The 19,415-nt window shown below is 38.5% G+C and overlaps 1 protein-coding gene across 3 annotated transcripts in view; it reads right to left on the bottom strand.

The window, feature by feature from the left end:
* LOC148419871 (receptor-type tyrosine-protein phosphatase epsilon-like) overlaps positions 1-17,032 on the bottom strand; it is a 30,413-nt gene extending 13,381 nt beyond the window's left edge. For all 3 annotated transcript variants that reach the window (XR_015866369.1, XR_015866370.1, XM_088421100.1), the window contains exons 1-10: positions 16,973-17,032; positions 16,805-16,899; positions 10,735-10,943; positions 2,947-3,018; positions 2,770-2,866; positions 2,053-2,126; positions 1,474-1,610; positions 1,248-1,338; positions 1,091-1,167; positions 126-162 (exon numbers count right to left, since the gene is read on the bottom strand). Coding sequence is in view for 1 of the 3 variants with exons in the window: in XM_088421100.1 (XP_088277226.1) it covers positions 126-162; positions 1,091-1,167; positions 1,248-1,338; positions 1,474-1,610; positions 2,053-2,126; positions 2,770-2,866; positions 2,947-3,013 (580 nt within the window). In the remaining 2 variants the exon portion in view is untranslated. The remainder of the gene's footprint in view (positions 1-125; positions 163-1,090; positions 1,168-1,247; positions 1,339-1,473; positions 1,611-2,052; positions 2,127-2,769; positions 2,867-2,946; positions 3,019-10,734; positions 10,944-16,804; positions 16,900-16,972) is intronic.
* Between the last annotated feature and the right edge of the window lie 2,383 nt (positions 17,033-19,415).

Raw genomic sequence — 19,415 nt, 5'->3', positions numbered from 1 at the left:
TAAATTCGAAATAAATTCATCAAATCGTACAACTGGAGAAGAAATGTAGATTTTGTAGATTAAGTTGGAGGAACAATTCTGTTGACAGTGCCTGTTCACTTAAAATGATTTTGATTTTTAGTTACCTTGAGCTGCGATGAATTTCTTCTTTTGCTTAAACCCCTGTACAAAAGAGCAAATTATTAGTGCGCATTTATTTGTAGCCTTTTTTCCATCTGTGAAATATTTTAACAAAATTAAATCCTTAAAAAAACTTGTCTAATAGGGCTTAAGTTATTTTCTGAACGATTTAGCAAAAGGTTTTTTCATGTTCCATTGCATTTGCTCTTAATTTGAAAAGAAAACCCTTTTCAACAATTTATTTACTGCTGATCCCTGCTATTTGTAGGGAATAAATATCTGACCAGTAAAAATCAACATGTAATTAATGCCAATTGAAATGTTATTTTACTCATTACAATTTCTTAAATGAACTCATCCAATGCCAGGGGACGTATTTTCACATTTTTTAAGAGTCCGGACAATAAATCCTAGATACTTGTGAGACAGTGGACTCTTTCCTTTTATTTTATTTTATTCCTTTATTCTTTTATCCCTATCATTTTTATTCGTTATTTTATTCTTTTCCTCCTTCATTTTATTCTATTTTTGACCCTTACTCATCTGTCTCATCAGATTTAGCATTTTATGTCCTTGAGCTGTTGTGTCTGTTTTTCTGATGTTTTTATTTCTCTGTACAGCACTTTGGTCAGCTGTGGTTGTTTTAAAGTGCTTAACAAATAAAGTTGGATTGGATTTGAGATTAAATCGATACTATGGGACATTAAGGACGTTAATTTCCAGATACTTAAGCATTAAACCGATAAAACGTGAAAAAGCGTCCCTGGCATTGAATGAGTTCTCCACGAATTAATCGGAATATTTTTTATTTCTGCCAAAAATTGGCATCCGGACCACCAAGAAACTGTGTATCAATCGTGCCCGATTCAATGAGATTTCCTTATGCCTTTTAAACATCTCACGTAGCCAAATTTGAGAACTTCTGGCCTAAACATTTCCATTTTAAAGTTATGATACAACGATGACTCACATCTATGTATGAGGCGTTGACGTAGTCTGAACCCAGATGACCGATGTGACTGCTCAGCACCACTCGCGAATGGTCGTCTGCGAGCCGGCAACGGACATGAAATAAATCAGGTTTCAATAAAGTCAGTCTTGTCTTCACGTTACGGGGGCTTGCTCACATGGTAAAATGTTGGGGTATCTGTTTTTGTCTCTGTTGTGCTCCTTGCCGGCCTCCTCGAAGGACCCGTGGTGGTAGTAACACGGCAGCGACTATAACGAGAAAACCTCGTGAGAGCGGGGGGGGAAAAAAAAAAAGAGGGAACAACGGCTGGCGCTCGTAACTTTTAAGTGCTATTTTTGCTATTTGCGCCATAGCAGGCCGGACAAAAAAGGTTAGCGACGCACGTTGAACTCCTCTCGGAAGAGCTTGCCGTCGTCGGCCGAGCGCACGCGGTACTCGTCCTCCAGCGCGTCCAGCGGGATGGGGAAGTACCTCTTGGAGGGCGAGGGGGATCTGGGGAGGAGGACCACTCTTTGCTCTCCTGTGTTTAAAAAAAAAAATATGGCGGTCAGGAGGCTAACGATTCCCAGTAGGCACCATTACGAGCCGGCGTTGCACCTGCAACAACAAGCCGGGCGGCCATTAAGATTTCCCACTTCTGCGGACCCGTGACAGAAATGATTTCTCCCACTCGTAAACAGTGCGCCGCCTCGGACCGCGTGAAACCGCCTCGGTTCAAGATCTGCCCTTTCCGTTTATTTATATATATTTCCCCCCCCACTTAAAATGAAAGTTTATAAGACTCCCTACGTACTGGGAAAGCTAAGAGGCCTCCACAAACTTACCGGGTACCTCAGACTACACACGGAGAATTGTTCCAGCGGCGTGAAGAATTTAAATGCGTGAATCGAATATCGAGAAAAAAAAACATAGTAAAGCTGCAAAGAGTTACATTTTCATGGGGCGGTGATTACATTGAGTACCTTGTTCCTCCAGGAAGCCATTTGGAAGCTTTTTATCCACAGAGGTAACCAGAGCTTTCCTGTGGTTCTTGAACCTACAAAAAAAAAAAAAAAAACGTGAGATGAAGTAATTTTTTTAAATAAAAAAACACATATAAAATGTAGGCCACTAATGAATAACATTCAAGCCCAAGCGATCAGGACCTGAGCTGACCTTTGTGCTTTAATTTCATTTGCTGCTTTTTACCTACAATCCAATATATATATATATATATATATATATATATATATATATATATATATATATATATATATATATATATATATATATAGGGGGATTTCTAGGCAGAAAAAAACGATCTGAATCGGAATCTGAACGTGATTATTTATTGTTCACCAAAAATATTTTGTCTGCAAATTACAGAGACACAGAACTTATTTAGCCATTTTCATTATTAAAAAAAGTTAATATTGTGTGTGTAATTAATGATAACTAAATAATATTACATGTACAATTACTACCTTTAGAAACCATGTCTCAGGTGATTACCAATCACGACTCAGCTTGAGAACGTTATGTGACCAAACCCAGCAAAGCGGAATGGCTCAGTAAATAAAGTATCCATTTAATAAAAGTAAATTTATATCCTTTATAAAATAGTGTAAAACACGTATTTTTGTAGGGGTTTTGAAACTGTCCCAGATGCTAACACGTGTTGCAAATTCACGCATCCTCACCTGAGGCAGTAGATGGTCAGCAGAACAACAAAGATTAGCACAAGGGACAAGATCAACGTGGAGGGCAGCACGTGAGCACCCTGGTGGGTGGGGTTGCCTGGACATCGGACGGAATATGGGAATTTACATTGAGGGGGAAAAAAAGTGTTTCCAGGCACATTAATATTCAGTCCTTACCCGCCGTTTGGTTCCCATGGGATGAAATATTCACCGCTGCAGAGATTCCGATCAGAAACAACACCATCGTCTCTGTAAGAATAGACACAAGGATGCCAAATGAACAGACGATGCAGTTTCACAGTTTGTCCACCTGAGGGCGTTAAATCAATATGAAATAGGAGTGAAGCCTCCAATGAGCATCAAAAAAGAAGCGCTTGCGGGAAGACGAAAATATTATTTAAATTTTCTCAATTAAAGGGGACATAAACTAATTTAAATAAAACTTAGAAATATGAATGTCAATGACATTATTTGTTTACATTTTTTGTGCGTACATACAAACAATGCAAATAAATGCAGGTTTGATCAAAACATAAGTAATGATTATATTCCATGTATTATTTTCATGCATCAGAATGAAAGTTGCTTTCAATATTCTGTAATCTAGATGAATATGGGGATAAATGTGTTTTTATTAGAAAAACGAAAAAGGGATTTCACACTGGTATCGATGACTCAGTAACTGAATTAAAAACCGGAACAGAGAATGAATGAAAACAAACAAAAATATTGTGTGATATGAAAAATTAATAAATCATTCGAAATGTGTAAACAATACTAATAAAAATGAATTTAATCACACGGTCCAAAGTGAATTAATTCCCTTGTGTTTTCTATTCAAAGACATTCGTCTTAAAAAGACAATTAAGGTTCTCGATAATTAATGTTTACCTAATCACAAACATTTAATCCATATATTGCTTGTAATCTGTTGCCTCATTTTAATTTAGTAAAGGCGAATTTTTTGGGGAAGAGGGGTTCTTTTTTACAGTGTAAAGTAATTGATAAATAATCAGTTCATTTTTTGACCCCACCCCCTTTAGCTTAAAAAAAATAAAAAAAATAATTATATATATATATATATATATATATATATATATATATATATATATATATATATATATATATATATATATATATATATATATATATATATATATATGGGACTAAATGTCTAAATTTAAAAAACATAAAAATAAATCTTTGGGATTTAATGAGCTAAAAAAAAAAACAATTTGTTGTCGTGCAAGCGAGGACACGTGTGCTTCCTTATTTTGTCAAGGCAAGCGATATGAAGACTTTAGGACAGCGACGGAGTGTTAAAAGCCACATATGCATCGTATCTAGGTTATAATCTTGACCAGATGGTGTTTTCCTCTCACGGGCGGAGTCCTATTTATTCCCGCCTGCCTGCCACCCTCCTTTCCCTGCTGCTTCCCTGACATCACTTGTCCACAAGCTCCATTCTCACTTGTCCTTTTGCTTCTTGGCGCCGCTTTATTTATTCGGGGCTTTCTTAAAGGGCACCCGCCTCGCCAAGATCTTCCGCGACGTCACGAGGATTTCATCGGCCCCGACGCTTTTTGGCGTCTTATTATCGGCGAAATGTCGACGCTTCATATTGCCGTTTATCCGTCATATTTTTCTGACTCCAACTGAGCAGAGCCGCGGAATAAATTGGGGGAGAGTCTACCTGAATGGCTTTGAAGCAACATCCCGGCATCCTAATTTATAAGAACCCCCGTCTTGTTACAGGAGGATGAAATCACTCATTGTGCCAATTTACTTCTATACTGGGTCATCCAGGGGCCTAATTTGTGATGTTTGAGAGGGCGCCTTGCGCAGAGGCCTGAGGGGCTTTCACATTAAACGCACTTGCGGGGCCCTTACAGGAAAGTCAGCCGCATGTCAAAATGTTAGCGGACGACAAACGAGGACAAGGCGGAGGGGGGGGTTGCAGTGTAAGGGGGCACCGATGCAGAGAAAAGTGCACGCTGACGCACATTGTTTGCAGAGAGAGCTATAAGTGCAGTCAAGCTTGCAGTGGGTATGAAAAGTCTACACACCCCTGTTCAAATGCCAATTTTTGGCGTACAAAATAATGAGAGCAGGATCTTTTTTTTTGGAACCTGTACAACTCAAGTGAAAACCAAGGTGGGCGCATCTTGGACGTCTAAAGCCGTCAAGGGCAGTGAATGAGTTAAAAAGTCTTTTGTGAAATAACGGTACTAGTTATCTATTGCCAGACATTTTTATTCGTCACAATATGTCAATGACGTGAAGTGACAGGTAGAATAAATAACTCATTCACTGCAAGCCAAGTAAAAATGGAACTTGGACGTTTAAAGCCGTCAAAGGCAGTGAATGAGTTAAAAAGTCTTCTGTGGAATTAGATTATTAGTTATCTATTGCCAGCATTTTTTTTCGTCACAATATGTCAACGACGTGAAGTGACAGGTAGAATAAATAACTCAGTCATTGAGCCAAGTAAAAATGGAACTTGAACATTTAAAGCCGTCAATGGCAGTGAATGAGTTAAAAAGTCTCCTGTGGAATTAGAGTATTAGTTATCTATTGCCAGAATTTTTTTTCGTCACAATATGTCAATGACGTGAAGTGACAGGTAGATTAAATAACTCATTCATTGAGCCAAGTAAAAATGGAACTTGGACGTTTAAAGCCGTCAAAGGCAGTGAATGAGTTAAAAAGTCTTCTGTGGAATTAGAGTATTAGTTATCTATTGCCAGAATTTTTTTTCGTCACAATAAGTCAACGACGTGAAGTGACAGGTAGAATAAATAACTCATTCGTTGAAAGTCACGTAAAAATGGAACTTGGACGTTTAAAGCCGTCAATGGCAGTGAATGAGTTAAACATATTTGAATGTTGGCAGGTGTGTGCCAACCCTCATTTAATATGAGCTTGAATGTGATGTGTGGTTAAACATGAACACAGCCACAATCTTTTTATTTTATGTTTGAAAAAAGCAAATAAATCAGTTTTAATGGAAAAATTATAATTTAGAATGTACATTTTTGAGGATCTGGACTGCTTTCAATCAACAAGGTAAAAATCAATCGATCAATTAGTTCACAAGTAATCGATGGACTGCTATATATTAATAGGGGTGTGAAATACTATTTTTTTTCAGACCGATTCCAGTACGAGTTCTTATCACTGGAGTAGCAATCGATACAAAGTACCGATACTACTAATACTTCTGAGACATAAAATATCTCCCCCTAAAAAAATATTTCAAAAAACCTAACATATAGCATTTTTCCACAAAGGTTTAATACAATTCATGGGGATTTTCTCATCTTCTAATTTGCATTTGCCATCGTAATACTGCTCCAAGAAAGCGACAGATGGTATCGACAGCAATCGCAAGGACATGTTAAAGACTGCAATCGCATAATTGATCAAATTCACTCAGGAGTGTGCGGTGTCAGTTTTATTTTATTTTTTCAACTCTCCCACCCTAGCTTTAAATGTTTCCACATTCTAGTCAAGAAAAGGCCCACATGACATTACATCACATGTTCTCATCTCACATGCATGCATGCATGCTTGCAGATGTGTCCCACGTCCGTGGGCGGACTCCCTCCCTTAGCGCTAATAAGCTGTCCGCGTCGTCATCCCAACCAGAAGCATGTGGGAGGGGCACGCGGTGACCCGAAACGCGTCCCCATAAACGCAGGTCACTGAACGCTGCCTGTCGTGTACTGTATGGATCAGCTGTACAGCGTGTAGGCAGGAATAGAAAGGAGAACTTAGCATGTGCCAGAAGGGCCTCGCAAGGCAGGTAAAAATGCAAAAATGTGTTCTGATTATTTATTATAACGCGGGATGTATCTGCATTGTCGTGGATGATCCATATGTCCATATATGGTCACTTTCCTGCTTTTCCCATAAATCGACAAGATCGATCAACTGTTATTTTTACGCTTTGTCTCCCTCTGCAGGAGCCGTGCAGCATTACTTTGCCTCAAGCTCAAAAGCGGGGATAGCGAGTGAAAGTATACGCATCGGAGAAAAAACAGTTTTGCGTAACGCTTCGGTGCACTTTTTACACCGCTTAGTTGACTTTTATTTTCATTTGTTGCATCACTTATGGAGCTTAGAAGTTTAGAAAATCCAGTTTAGGAAGATGACGTAATCACTGTTTGTTTGTGCGAGCGCAGACTTTGATGTTCAGCGCTTGGAGGCAGCTATATATAATATATATATATATATATATATATATATATATATATATATATATATATATATATATATATATATATATATATATATATATTAGGTGATCCATTTTTTTTAAAAAGTCTCACGGGGCCGGCTCTCAGTGAGAACTAATGCAATTACTTCCAGCTCCGGTACCAGCTTGGCATGAAACGACTCCCGTGAATTAAATTATGGGAAAGCGTCCCATCCTCGCATGATGCAACGCTAACGATGAACGCGCGGCAAGCTGCTCCGAGCTCCGGGCTGATTTTTTTTCCTGCTCGGCTCAAGACAAGCAGATGAGCGCCGCCTTTATTATGGCGGTGAACCCGCATTGAGGTCAAAACCGTATCCTGAGATGAGGTCTAATCCATTCTAAAGGCGAGAGGTTTTTTTTTTTTTTTTTTTACCCTACACACACACACTTTTCTGAACAGAAGCCCTAAGCTCATTATTGCAAAAAAAAAAAAAAAAATCATTTGAGTGCAGATTTTCTGTATATCTTTATGCAAACAGCAGTGCGAAGAATCTTAATATTTAAAATAAAGCATGATGAAATTGACTCCATGCTGACCTCTGGACCTCATTTAAACAGCTCTTATAAATAATGGAGCTATAGGATGGAAAGGAAAAAAAAAAATACATAATGATGTCATTTACACATAAGACACATGCTGATACAAGCTCCTCATTATTCTAATGTATGCTGTCGAATTTAAATATCATGAATAAAGTTAAATATTGAATCAATGTCAGGGAACTTTAATCACGCTTAAAATTTGCATTAAAGGTGTTGTTTCTCATCAGTGTTTTTTTTGTGATAAGCATGTTTAAGCTTAAACATGTGTGGCCTATTAATGTGCAAAACATTTTTTTTTAATATATGAAAAACAACACAAAAGTAAATGTTATACCTTCATAGTGTTCATCATGTGAGGATGTATAATAGCAGCGCTCTCGTTTGCATGCGTCCATGCGTCCTCCACGCAAAATTCGACGTGCTAAAAAACGGTTCGGAAATTCAACCGGTTTGAATTGAAAGCGGTCTTGTCGCTTTTTGCAAACTTGTGTGATTGCGTTATTGAAAAACTGCCTCCTGAATCTTGAGGCTTGAAACAACATCAACGTCAAGCATTTTTTTGGTATCAGTGACAAGTCAAGTCATACAAATCAGGTCACTGAGCCAAAAAGCGAAACCGAAAGTCTTTAGAAGATCGATAAGAGGAACAAAACGGTCATGTTGAAGCTAAACAAACGAAACGTAAAAATCTACGTTTCTATTATTTCAATCAATTTTACCGTGACATTTGTTCATATCTGTTGTAAAGGCAGTTTGAACCTTAGACTTACTTTGTCCTTTTTACTGTGCAATTTTTGGGACTCCAAACATCTCTTTTGGGACCCATTGCTTTTTAGTATCGTGAGTCCCGGGACCCAACATTTTCCACAGGTAAAAAGAGTACTGAAATCGTATAAGTTATATGTAATCTGTATTTTATACTTTTTTTTTTCAAACCCAAACGTATCCTGAATTCTACAATTGGCTCATGCTCTGTTGCTATTTATGCTAATCCTGCATATGTGGCAAGTAATCTACTTCATTTTTTTTCCCCTGAAAGCTCAAAAGATGTTTACACCTTCTACAAAGGCGCCGCAAAGAAAAGCTGCTGGAACGCTTGACAGCCGCGCCTCAAAATGTGCAAATTAGAACCAGAAAAAAATAGCGCGCCAGAATTTTTACGCCGTAAATGTGTTGCTTCATTGAAAGGTTAAACGAAATAAATCCCACCGCAAATCCTGATTACCGGGGCTAAAAGGTGCAATGAGCCTGTAAGGTTTTATGGACTACTTAGGAGGAAGTACTTGATGCGAAATTACGTCTAATCACACCTGCAGCCAGATACTGTGTCAGCCCTTCTTGACTTATGAATAACGCAATCTGGATACAATGTTATGCCCTTTCATTAAGAAGCCATTAAGCGCATATTAAGCACGTGTTGCAGGCGCAATAAAACAATTCACGCCGAGGTGGAAATCAGCAGACACGGCAAACATTTTCATTCTAATACGCCTGCGTAATGGAGACAGACTTTCAGGGGGTGTGTTATGGTAGTTTGTTGCTATCGCATACGCTAATGACATTTAATAAGATCCAGTAGGACTGTTACATGAATTAATTTAACAATGTGTTTATTAGTGTGGTGGAGTAGAACTAAAATGCATCAAACAGTTGTTTGTAAGATTTTGCCCCTCTCGGGTAGCTAAATAATAGATTGCAGTAGAGAATATTGGATAATTACGGTACATGCAAATTAGGTGCTTAGGACAAGTTTGTTTGGGCCTTGTTTTATGTACTGTAATTGATATTATGAAGATGAAATGATTAAATCAGTCAAAATGTGGTTCTGCTTGTTTTTAGGAAATTAAGGTTGCGTGATATGACCTGTTTTTTCTCAGTCATTTTGAAGTGATAACGATTAATCCCAATAAACATGCATTTGCAGTGGACCCCCGGGTTACAAGGTCGCAAGCTTATATTTTTCCACATTCCGAAGTGGAATACTACGTTTTTTCGTCCCCTCTTCACAGCTTTTTTCCCCACTTTACGGCATAAAGCACAGTCCTGACCTGGTTTGGCTAAGTTTATGTTGTTTTGCCTCCCTCTTCAGGTGTTTTTAGGTAATCGCTCTTATTTTCTGTTCGGGTCAAACTGCCTGCGCTGCAACGCGTCACTAAAATGCTGGTCTGCTATCGGTCGGTGTCACGGTGTCACTAAGATGCCAAAATGCTAAAGAATTGATCTCATGTGAGTGCTTACAATATCGTATTTATTGTGCATTTTAGTGCTTAATTCAAACTTGAATTGGTTAGCCATGGGTCCCAAGATTGATAGTGATGTTAAAGGGAGAAGTAAGAATATGATTAGTATGGAAACGAAGCTGGAGATAATCAACAAATACGAAGGCTAGGCTAGGCTAGGCTAAGCTAGGGTTTATGGCTGTAAGTAGCTCAAGTCAACATCACTCAAACGTGAATAAAATGTCATTTTTCCTGCAAATATTTTTCTATTTATGATGTTATTTAATTGTATTTGTGTATATTACGAGTATATATAAGTAGCACTTACTATACTATTTTTTTTTTACCAATTTTTAATATGTATATACTATTTAGATGTTTCTATCAGGCTATACGATGATTTTATATATTTATATATATTTATATATATATATATATATATGTGTGTGTGTGTGTGTGTGTGTGTGTATGTAAATGTTTCGCTTGACTGACTTGCAATCCTATTTTTCCAAATAAAAAGCCTCATTGTGAGGTATGTACAAATTTCCCACAGCAATTGTGCATTAAAAAAAAAGTCAAGCCCGTAAGCCACACTTTTGTGCACCGATCAATAACCTCTCACAAACAAGTGGCTGCCTCTTCATAAAAAGGTTCTTCTCATTTCGTCAAAGCGAGAGAGAACAAAGACTTGCTTGAAAAAAAAAATAGAGGAGAAGATGGAGTACAAACATGTCAGTGAAGTGTGGAAGCAGGGAGGAGATGAGAGGGAGTAGAGTGCACATAAGTGGTTTATATGGAAGACATTCTTGGTCAAAAAAAAGATAAGCGGAGAAAACCTGACAGTATTTGATGCAGCAGAGAAACCTCCCCACGAGAAGATAAACTTCACTCGACACTGTGATAGTGTACTTGTCAGTTATTCAAATGTTTGCGTACACTTACTTCGCGGCGCAGTCTGGTATCAGTGGAGCTGTCCGTCCATATCAGCAAAGCAAACCCGACGTTTTCCTTATTGCTTTTTTCTCTCCTTTTCCGACATAGCTCACATCCTTTCAGAAGTTTCGGTTCCGGTTGCAGGAGAAGAGCCGACCACGATATGAAAATGGCTCAGAACCTCAGATACGGATCAAGGCACATGGAGTCAGGGGAACCTGGAAAACGAAGCAAATGTAAAAAAAAATAAAATATATAATAGCTGCAGCCATAATTTTTGAGTGATTAAATTCATTGAAACAAAATAGTCAAATCAAATATCAGTTTGTAGTATTTACCTAACAAATATAGCATTCCATCAATTCACTCAGTTAGGGCAAGGAACCATGTTTAGTGACTGAAATGGATGCCACATACATTTAAAGGGGAATTCTTTACAATAATATCTTCTACGTCAAGGGGACCGGAATGACTGAAATCAAATTAATTTTGAAGTGTGTTTGTCACACACTTACCTAGCTTTGAAATCGGAGGGTGTTAAAATGAGAGATTGGGATAAAAAAAAATAGTTGTGTTCTCCCAAAATTTCACGGGCCACATAAAAAGATTTGGCGGTCCGGATCTGGCCCTCAGGCCTTGAGTTTAACACCTGTGTTTTACATGGTCCCCGCCAACCTGAACACAATATTTGTTTTTGAAATACGAATTAAGCAGCAAAATCCACCCGTTTTGATCCATCTCCATAGACATTTTTCCACATGCTGTCAACGGAAAATTACAACATGGCTGCTCAGTGATCAGACAACAACCAATCACAAAGCTCACATCACATGACTACTCTCAGAAAACAGGTGATTGGTCATTTACCTGAGCAAAACTGCTGTCAAGTGGCAAAATGGCCACCCCACATTTTGTTGCTTCATACTCCATAAATGCAGAATGTCATGTTTATTCTAGTGAGGGCGTGTGGAGCATATTGCAAAGAAAACATGTGCGTTGACCTTCCCTTTAAAGACAATTAGCATCATGTGATTTCCCTGGCCAATGCAGTGAAGAAAAGCAATAAAAACACTAAGTACACACAGTAAAATTGAATGTGCTGCACTGGTTTTGTGGAGTTACAATTTTCAATTTCCATGTAAGAAAGCTCATAAAAAGCTAGCCAGGTGCATAGAAAATTAAAAAAAGAAACTAATAAAATTCACTGTGTGCGATTTTCACGTAACGAACTAGCAAATCCATTAAGGAAAGATTTGTCTGTCGGGCTATTTTATTACTTTGCCGGAGTGTGAGAAAGTCGCCGCACAAGCGCGCACGCTAAGATGTTTTATTCACGCGGCGTTCCATAAATCTGGGATCAGGTAATGGAAGGTGCAGGTCCCATGTTTTTCTTTCACACCCCTCCAAAGCCAATAGAGGAAAAAGCTCATTTGTGCTTTTTACAGAGTGAACAGGAAGTTGCCGTAAAATTTGGTCCGGGGTTTCCTTTCAAAGCGCGTTTGTGTGAGTCAAGTCAGTCAAGCAGCTGCGATACATTACGTTGCCCCTCGAGCATGCATTATACATACAGTACCGGCGAGGTCGGCACACAATCGTGTTCCGGCCGCAAAGCTCGGGTGACCTTTGCCCTCGCCCGCGAATACAACTCCTTTTAGAGTAGCAGTCAATCAACGACGAAGCGCGGAAATGTTGATCCTGACGAAATATAAAGCGATTTTAAGAAGGGTTCTGAATAATGAAAAAAGCCGGTGATCTGACCGTATGATAGAATTTGAAGGCTCGTGCTAAGGTTGCCGCGACGGGAATGCGCAATCTGTGTATTATCATTTACGGCGAAACGCCTGAGCCGAACGATAATGGCGATAAAAAATGCATAAGCTCTAAGTTATTCATATTTCACTTCCCCAAAAAACTCCTGTGGGACGCTTGTATGAAGCCATCTTTATGGCCTTCCGGGCCCGCAAACTCGCCGGCGTTAACGGGCGACGCGCACGTACGACGGGGCGCGGGCGTGCGCTTCGTCCTCGTGCAGCTCGGCCCGCTGACTAAGAAGCCAAACATGCGGCTCATTAAAATTTGATGGCGTCGCACTCGCCGATTCAATCATTAATTCATGGGCAAAACAGACAGCCGAGAGCCGGATAACCATTTGTTTCTCGCTAAGTGGTTCGATGATATTTTATTTTATGTAAATAAACTCGGGAAGCATTTTAGGGGTGCATTATATCCATCACGTGATGACAATGTATTTTATCTAGTAATGGCAAAACATATGTAAAGCAAACCTCTGTGTAGTCAAGCAATTACATTTTTACTTTGTCTCCATCTTGTGGTAAGCGGGTGTAATGGAGCTATGTTGACATGTGTTGGGGAGCTTCGTTTAGAGCAGGGGTTTTCAACTTGCTTTTCAATGATGGACCCCCTGTGAAATATTATTTCAGCCAAGTACCCCTTAACCAGCGCAAAGCATTTTTGGGGTTAAAAAAAAACAACAACAAAAAAAGGACTTAAAACATGCCATCAATGTGTGATTTATTTGGATTAAGACCCTTTCAAACTTTATTTGTATTGGTCCAAAAAAACCTAAAGTGTCCTCTTTTGGATCATAGGATACATCCGTTCTCAAAAAGAAATAAACTTAATTATTAATAAATACCCCCCCCCCCCCCCCAAAAAAAAAAAACAACAACCAATATAAAGTATCAGACCTGTTCTCCAAAATTATAAATAAATATATCTCCACAGAAAAATATAAAACAAAGTGTCCTGTTTTGAAGTTGCAGTAGAGATCTGTTTGCAAAAAGTAAATCATTAATAACTATTTATCAACGAAAAAATAATCAACATAAAGTGTCAGACCTGTTCTCGAAAAGAAATAATCATAAACATTTGTCTACAGAAAAATATTCATATTAAAGTGTCCTCTTTTGGGATCATAGTAGAGATTTCTTCACAAAGATAAATCATTAACTTGACAGGTAACGAGAGGTGGAACAAGTTAGGTCCAACCACTCTAGCATTTGGGAGGATCTGGCTTTTACAATAATGAAATTGGATAACCTACTTCCTTCAAGTACCCCCATTTGAGAACCACTGATTCAGGGCTTAAAAACAAAATCTGAACACAGTGTTTAACCCTATGTTTACCAAATAAAACGCAATTTTTGTTACAACTGTTGTGTACATGAAAATAAAGCATCATAATGGAGTCTTCATGCATAAAAGAAACCAGGCTTGCCTGGTGAGTATGTCACCCTTCCTTCAAAAGGAGCAACTAGCGCCGAGGGATATAGCTGAAAAAGGTTATTTTCGGGCCTCCATTACAGTGGCTGAGCACAGTAATCTCTTCGCTTGGGGTTGAAGGACTCCGAGACGAGAAGTGATAACTAGAACGGCACTTTGCAAAGTGCAGACCTCCGCAAAGACAAACAATACGAAATACGGCTAACAGGATTGCTAGATTAAAAAAAAAAAAAATAGGGCAATCATATCAAGTACCGCATGATACTGTTCCACTCAAGTGTCGTAGGTGGCGGTAAAGTAGAGCGGCATATTTTACAAGACGGCATTTTCGATGTTCTAAAACGAATTTTGAATCCTGACGGTTGGATTCTACAGGTTTAATATAATTGACGCTGTCGTTGATGCTTTATTTCAACAACTGTGTGTGTTTTGGGTCACGCGGTGTACCCATACTTAGCACATATGCCTCACGTCAGGCTTTTCAGAAAAATGTGTTCTTAAGTATAGCTCTATGTATTCTGTATAACAATACAAGTGCATTGCACCTCGAAGTTAACTCATTCAGTGCCATGGACGGGAATGATCTTCTTTTAAAATCGTCTTTTAAAATCGTCTTTTTTTTTCAATGGCGAGGAGCTGACAACCTTGATTAATGCTTACCTAATATAAGCCAATTGAGCACTGCAGTGCTAACGGTGACCATTGGATGGCAGTGTTTCCACACTTACAACGCAGCTGTTACCTACATGCAAGCGTAACTGAAGAATGGAAGTCAATCTTTCAATGGCAGCACTCATATTTATATAGACATAGCAACCAATATTCTGTTGGCCTTGAAAGGTGAGTGAAAAGGCTAAATATACAGTCCATCATAAGGTTTATAATCATTTCCTGGTAGTGTTTTCATATTTTGTCAGGCTAAAGCATGATAGACTAAGTAATTTCTTAACAGTTTTGGAAAATAAGAAAAAAACATGATGTGAATGACACAATCTAGAAAAACAGAGAAAAATCACAATTTTTACCACACAAACTGGTTTAATAGTGACCGTAAATACATGTAAGGCTGACAAATAGGTTATAAAGCTATAAAGTTGCAATACATGTGTTTCTTCCTGCGTCTAATCTTTAGTATACCTAAAGAAGAAGAATTTGTGCATAAATTTATTCACCACATTTTACTGCAAGATGACCTCAAAATGAAAAGCAACTAATAAATCAAATCTAGGAGATGTGTTTTGAGAAAACTAACATAATTTCCTGTCCACTTCAGGATAATTGGATGTCGTGATAATAAATGAAATGCGACGCGTGTCTAACATTAGCTCCGATATATTGCCAAGGACAGTGAGGAAGTGGGCCATGCGGAGATGTGCTATCTGACTAATATAGGCCGTCTAATCAGGGGACAGGAAATGAAGGTTACGTCGTTTGTTGTGAATGAGGTTAAGGATCATTTATAATTCATGAATGATCATCTTTCCATTAGGCTGCAGTTATGACAGCCACCAATGAATAAAAGACTGGCTTGATGAACATGAATTTCAGAACCTAAAATCAGAGCTCTAGCTGCTTCCTTTTTGAAAATTAATGTTTAGTTTTGATAGGATGGTAAATCAATACCCACATTTTTTTTTTTTTTTGGGGGGGGGCAGGCTTTGAATTTGCTGAGTGAAATGTAAGTGCGCACCCACGCCACCAGGTGGTGCAGTGGCATTCATTGTCAAAGTTTGCGAGGTAGTTTTTAATTGCTGCTTTATTTGAATTCACACTGATGGTAAAAGTGATTTTGAAAACATTTAGCTTAATATTGTGTCCTTTTTTGGGGGGTAAAATTGATAAGATATTAGTGCTCCTGTGTTAGTGTTCCAGATCTATTTACATGTATTATTATTGATTTAATTGAATAATCTTTGCAGCGTCAAATTCAAGATTCAAGAGTTTTATTGTCATATGTATAGTATTATTATACTACACAATGAAATTCTTATTCTGTTCACTTCCCGAGCAGCAGACTGCATTCCGTGAGCAAATACATAGCAATAAAAAATTTGCAATAAATGGTTCAGTGGATCAAATGTTTGAATATGAATTGACCTTTTTTTGTTTTATTTCAAGCACTTTTGGTGATTTTTGTTTCAGAATAACGTGTAACCTATATACATTGTTTAAGGTTTAGTTTTTGATTGTTGTTTCTATTCTGTTGATAAAAAGGATACACTTTTAGGTACACTAATGCATATCTTATTTTTCGAGATAATAATCCTATTTATAGTAACCGCAGCTATTTCTCTTTTTTAGGGGGTATTTTTCCCAAAAAATATTGAGAGGCACTGCTTTATAGGCATATTTTCTTGACCGGATGGGAAAGTGTACCTAATCTAATGGCCAGTTTCTACACGAATCCAAAACCTCAAATGATTTTGTTTAGCCACCCCATTGTTATGAATGCAGCCTGCAGGCCTCACACGTATGCACGCTGTACTATGGGTAACATTCAACACACACCCCAAAACCCTCCCCCTTTGCATTACTGTCTAGACCAGTGATGCGCGTCTTGCACGTAAACAGCATACGCCCCCTTCATATTATATTGATTTTATTTACAACATGGTCGGCGATCGCTTCGATCTGCCCCACTAACCTATTTCCATCTGAAGGAATGGCAGCGTGGATGACAACAACCCCGGCGATGCATGCCTACCTCGCCGCTACGAAACGGTGTTAGCGGTGCCGATCGAGCACACAAGCATGCGAAAGGGAGAGCAAAAAAAAAAAAAAGAGAAAGAAATCACACACTGCTTGTTTTGCAGCGATCACGTTCTCCGGATCTTACCGTGCAACATGACCTCGCCTCAGTCGGCTGGCGAGGATGCTGCTGCTGCTGCTGCTTCTGATTCCGTACGCACCCTCGGGATGCGGCTTTTTATCCTTGGGGAGGGAAGAGAAGAAACATGCAAAGCGATGTCAAATGTTGTCAAAACGTAAAACGGATCATATTTACGTCAAGGCGGAGAGTTAGGACGCGTCTGCCGCTTGAGCTTAGCCGCGTTATGGCAGCCAGTATGGAGCCAGTGGAGCCCCCCCCCTCCTACACTCACCCCCATACCCATCTTCAGACACCACCATCCGGCTGCACGAGGACTCACCGACAGCAACATCACATTTATTTTCTTCAAAAAAATAAAATGATAAAGGGTATAAAGTTCAGCTTGTTAGGTCTAGATATTCTTGGAAAATTAGTTCGATTTCGCTCTACCTTGGTAATCATACACGTCCCAATATATTTTACAATTAAAAGGCATTATGCAAGGAATTTAAGACGTTTTAAAGCAATATTATACCATTTACTTGGTTTATAACTGTAATCTTATTATTTAATAAGATAATCTTATATTTCATGTTATTGTTTATTTGAAAGATACATTGCATATGAACCCTGGCTGGTCCAGAATCTGCATTATTGCGCTGAAGTTAGCACACGGCTAATTTACATTGGAGTCCCTTAACATAAAACCTACAGCAAAATAAAATAGATAAAATAGCAGGTGTACAACAAAACTGGTAATGATGGTCCAATTGGTGGAAATTAAATAAACATGAACAATCAATTGAATAAATATTAAAAATGATTGTTATTATTCAGTCTTATTAGCAGTGGGGAAAAGCTGTCTATTTTTCCAGAAAGCCATATCAAAAATAAATAGAAATGTTCACATCTCCGCAACAGTCTAGCACACTTAAATGCATGTAGTTAAAAAAAAAAGCACAGCAAATACTGCAGTTTCTAATTATTCACAAAGTTAGAGTTGAAAAGTAGAACGTGAAAACTAAATGCATGTTTCCAAATAATGACTTGAGTATAAAATGAAAACAAACACTCAAGTACCTCTGAATAACTCATTGCGCTTCTGTCTTTGTCCTTCGACGCCATCGGCACACAAAGTGATGAAATACTGGTTGTTTTCCGCAGCCTCTTGGAAGTTTTTGTTGGCTAAAACGTCAACATTTTTACAAAAACAGACGACAGCGTATGACAGTGCTATTTAGTTTGTAGTTAATACTTTCTTTATCCTCCTGTCCACATCATTGTCACTGTTGGACGAGTAGTTTTTGGATGGGGTGCAGGCAAATAATATTGTGCTGTTGGATCAATCCATGAGGGAGTTGATGACAGCTCAAGTCTGGGGGCGATGGACATCACCACACTCAAGAGTTTTGTCCCTGGAGATGCTTTGACAAGCCTTCCCTTGCTGCTCATTTATGAACGTGTTCATTTTTGTCTCCAAGAAGTGAAGCGCATACTCGATTGAGGAAAAATTTTCCTCAATTTTTTGGCATTTTTGGCTTCAAAAAGTGCATCTCATGTTCCATGTTTAGATGACTCTGCATAAAAAGTGCTGTGGTGTAATTCTTAAATGTTCAAAACGATTTTTGTGAAAACTCTTAAAACATTTGACATTTTTTTTAAGTCAATGTGGCATTTTAACGACTTTTTAAATACATTTTATCAGCATAATACGCGTCACTTTTATGTGTATGTAAGATGTATAGCAACGAAGATGGGCAAGTATATTTGGTAGGACTCATTGTGGGATACAGGAGACAACGGAGAATAAAATGACAGAAAGGTTCATGGGCAGACACGGATGATCAAGCTTGGGTAAAAACGCAGGAAATTCTTTGCATGGACGAGTAGTGAACGATCTGGCAGTGAGTCAGTGATCCGGAGAGCTTAAGTGGGGTGCGTAGGCGACAGGCAGAGAAATAGTAGAGTAGAAAAACTTTGGGGTTTTTTTCTACCTATAAACTTTATAAAGCCTGTCAAAAAAGAAAAAAGTCAACATTTATTTCAAAGTTAAGAAGCCTTTTTCCTTTCGTTAACGTTAGAATGATACAATTCAAGGTATACTTATACATGTTTTATTTTTATTTGTAAGCAACATGGCAAGTGGGAGCGTTTTACATAATGTTTTCACTTACTGGGGGGTGGGCGCACACACAAAAAATATGCTTGCATGCGCAGATAAATCAATGGTACTTTGATTGACACAAACATTCGTCCATCCATTTTCTAGAGCCGCTTAAACTCACAAGGGTCACAGGCTTGATGGGAAACCACGCAGGCATGGGGAAACCATGCAAACTACCCAAAGTAAGGTAAAAGATTGGGGGGGACAAACATGGTGGTGTGTGTGTTTTATATTAGTTATCAGTTTACACAGTGGCTCCTATCTTCTACTCCATACAGGAGCTCGTTCGGCCCTGTGGTGTGGTCAGGGCGTCTCATTTCTAATGCTAGATGCTTCAAACAATGCTATACTGCTGAATAAATGCTTGCATGTACATTTATTCTCAAAATAACCTTTAATTCTGGAGGAATTTGAACTATCCAACTGCCTTTGAAGGTGCCATATGTCTCATCCTCACGTCAGCAGCTACCCAAG

Source organism: Hippichthys cyanospilos, chromosome 8 (genome assembly GCF_059441005.1).
Source record: "Hippichthys cyanospilos isolate Australia breed blue-spotted pipefish chromosome 8, RoL_Hcya_1.0, whole genome shotgun sequence".
Taxonomy (NCBI): Eukaryota; Metazoa; Chordata; class Actinopteri; order Syngnathiformes; family Syngnathidae; genus Hippichthys; species Hippichthys cyanospilos.
This window is presented reverse-complemented; position numbering and strand designations above follow the sequence as displayed.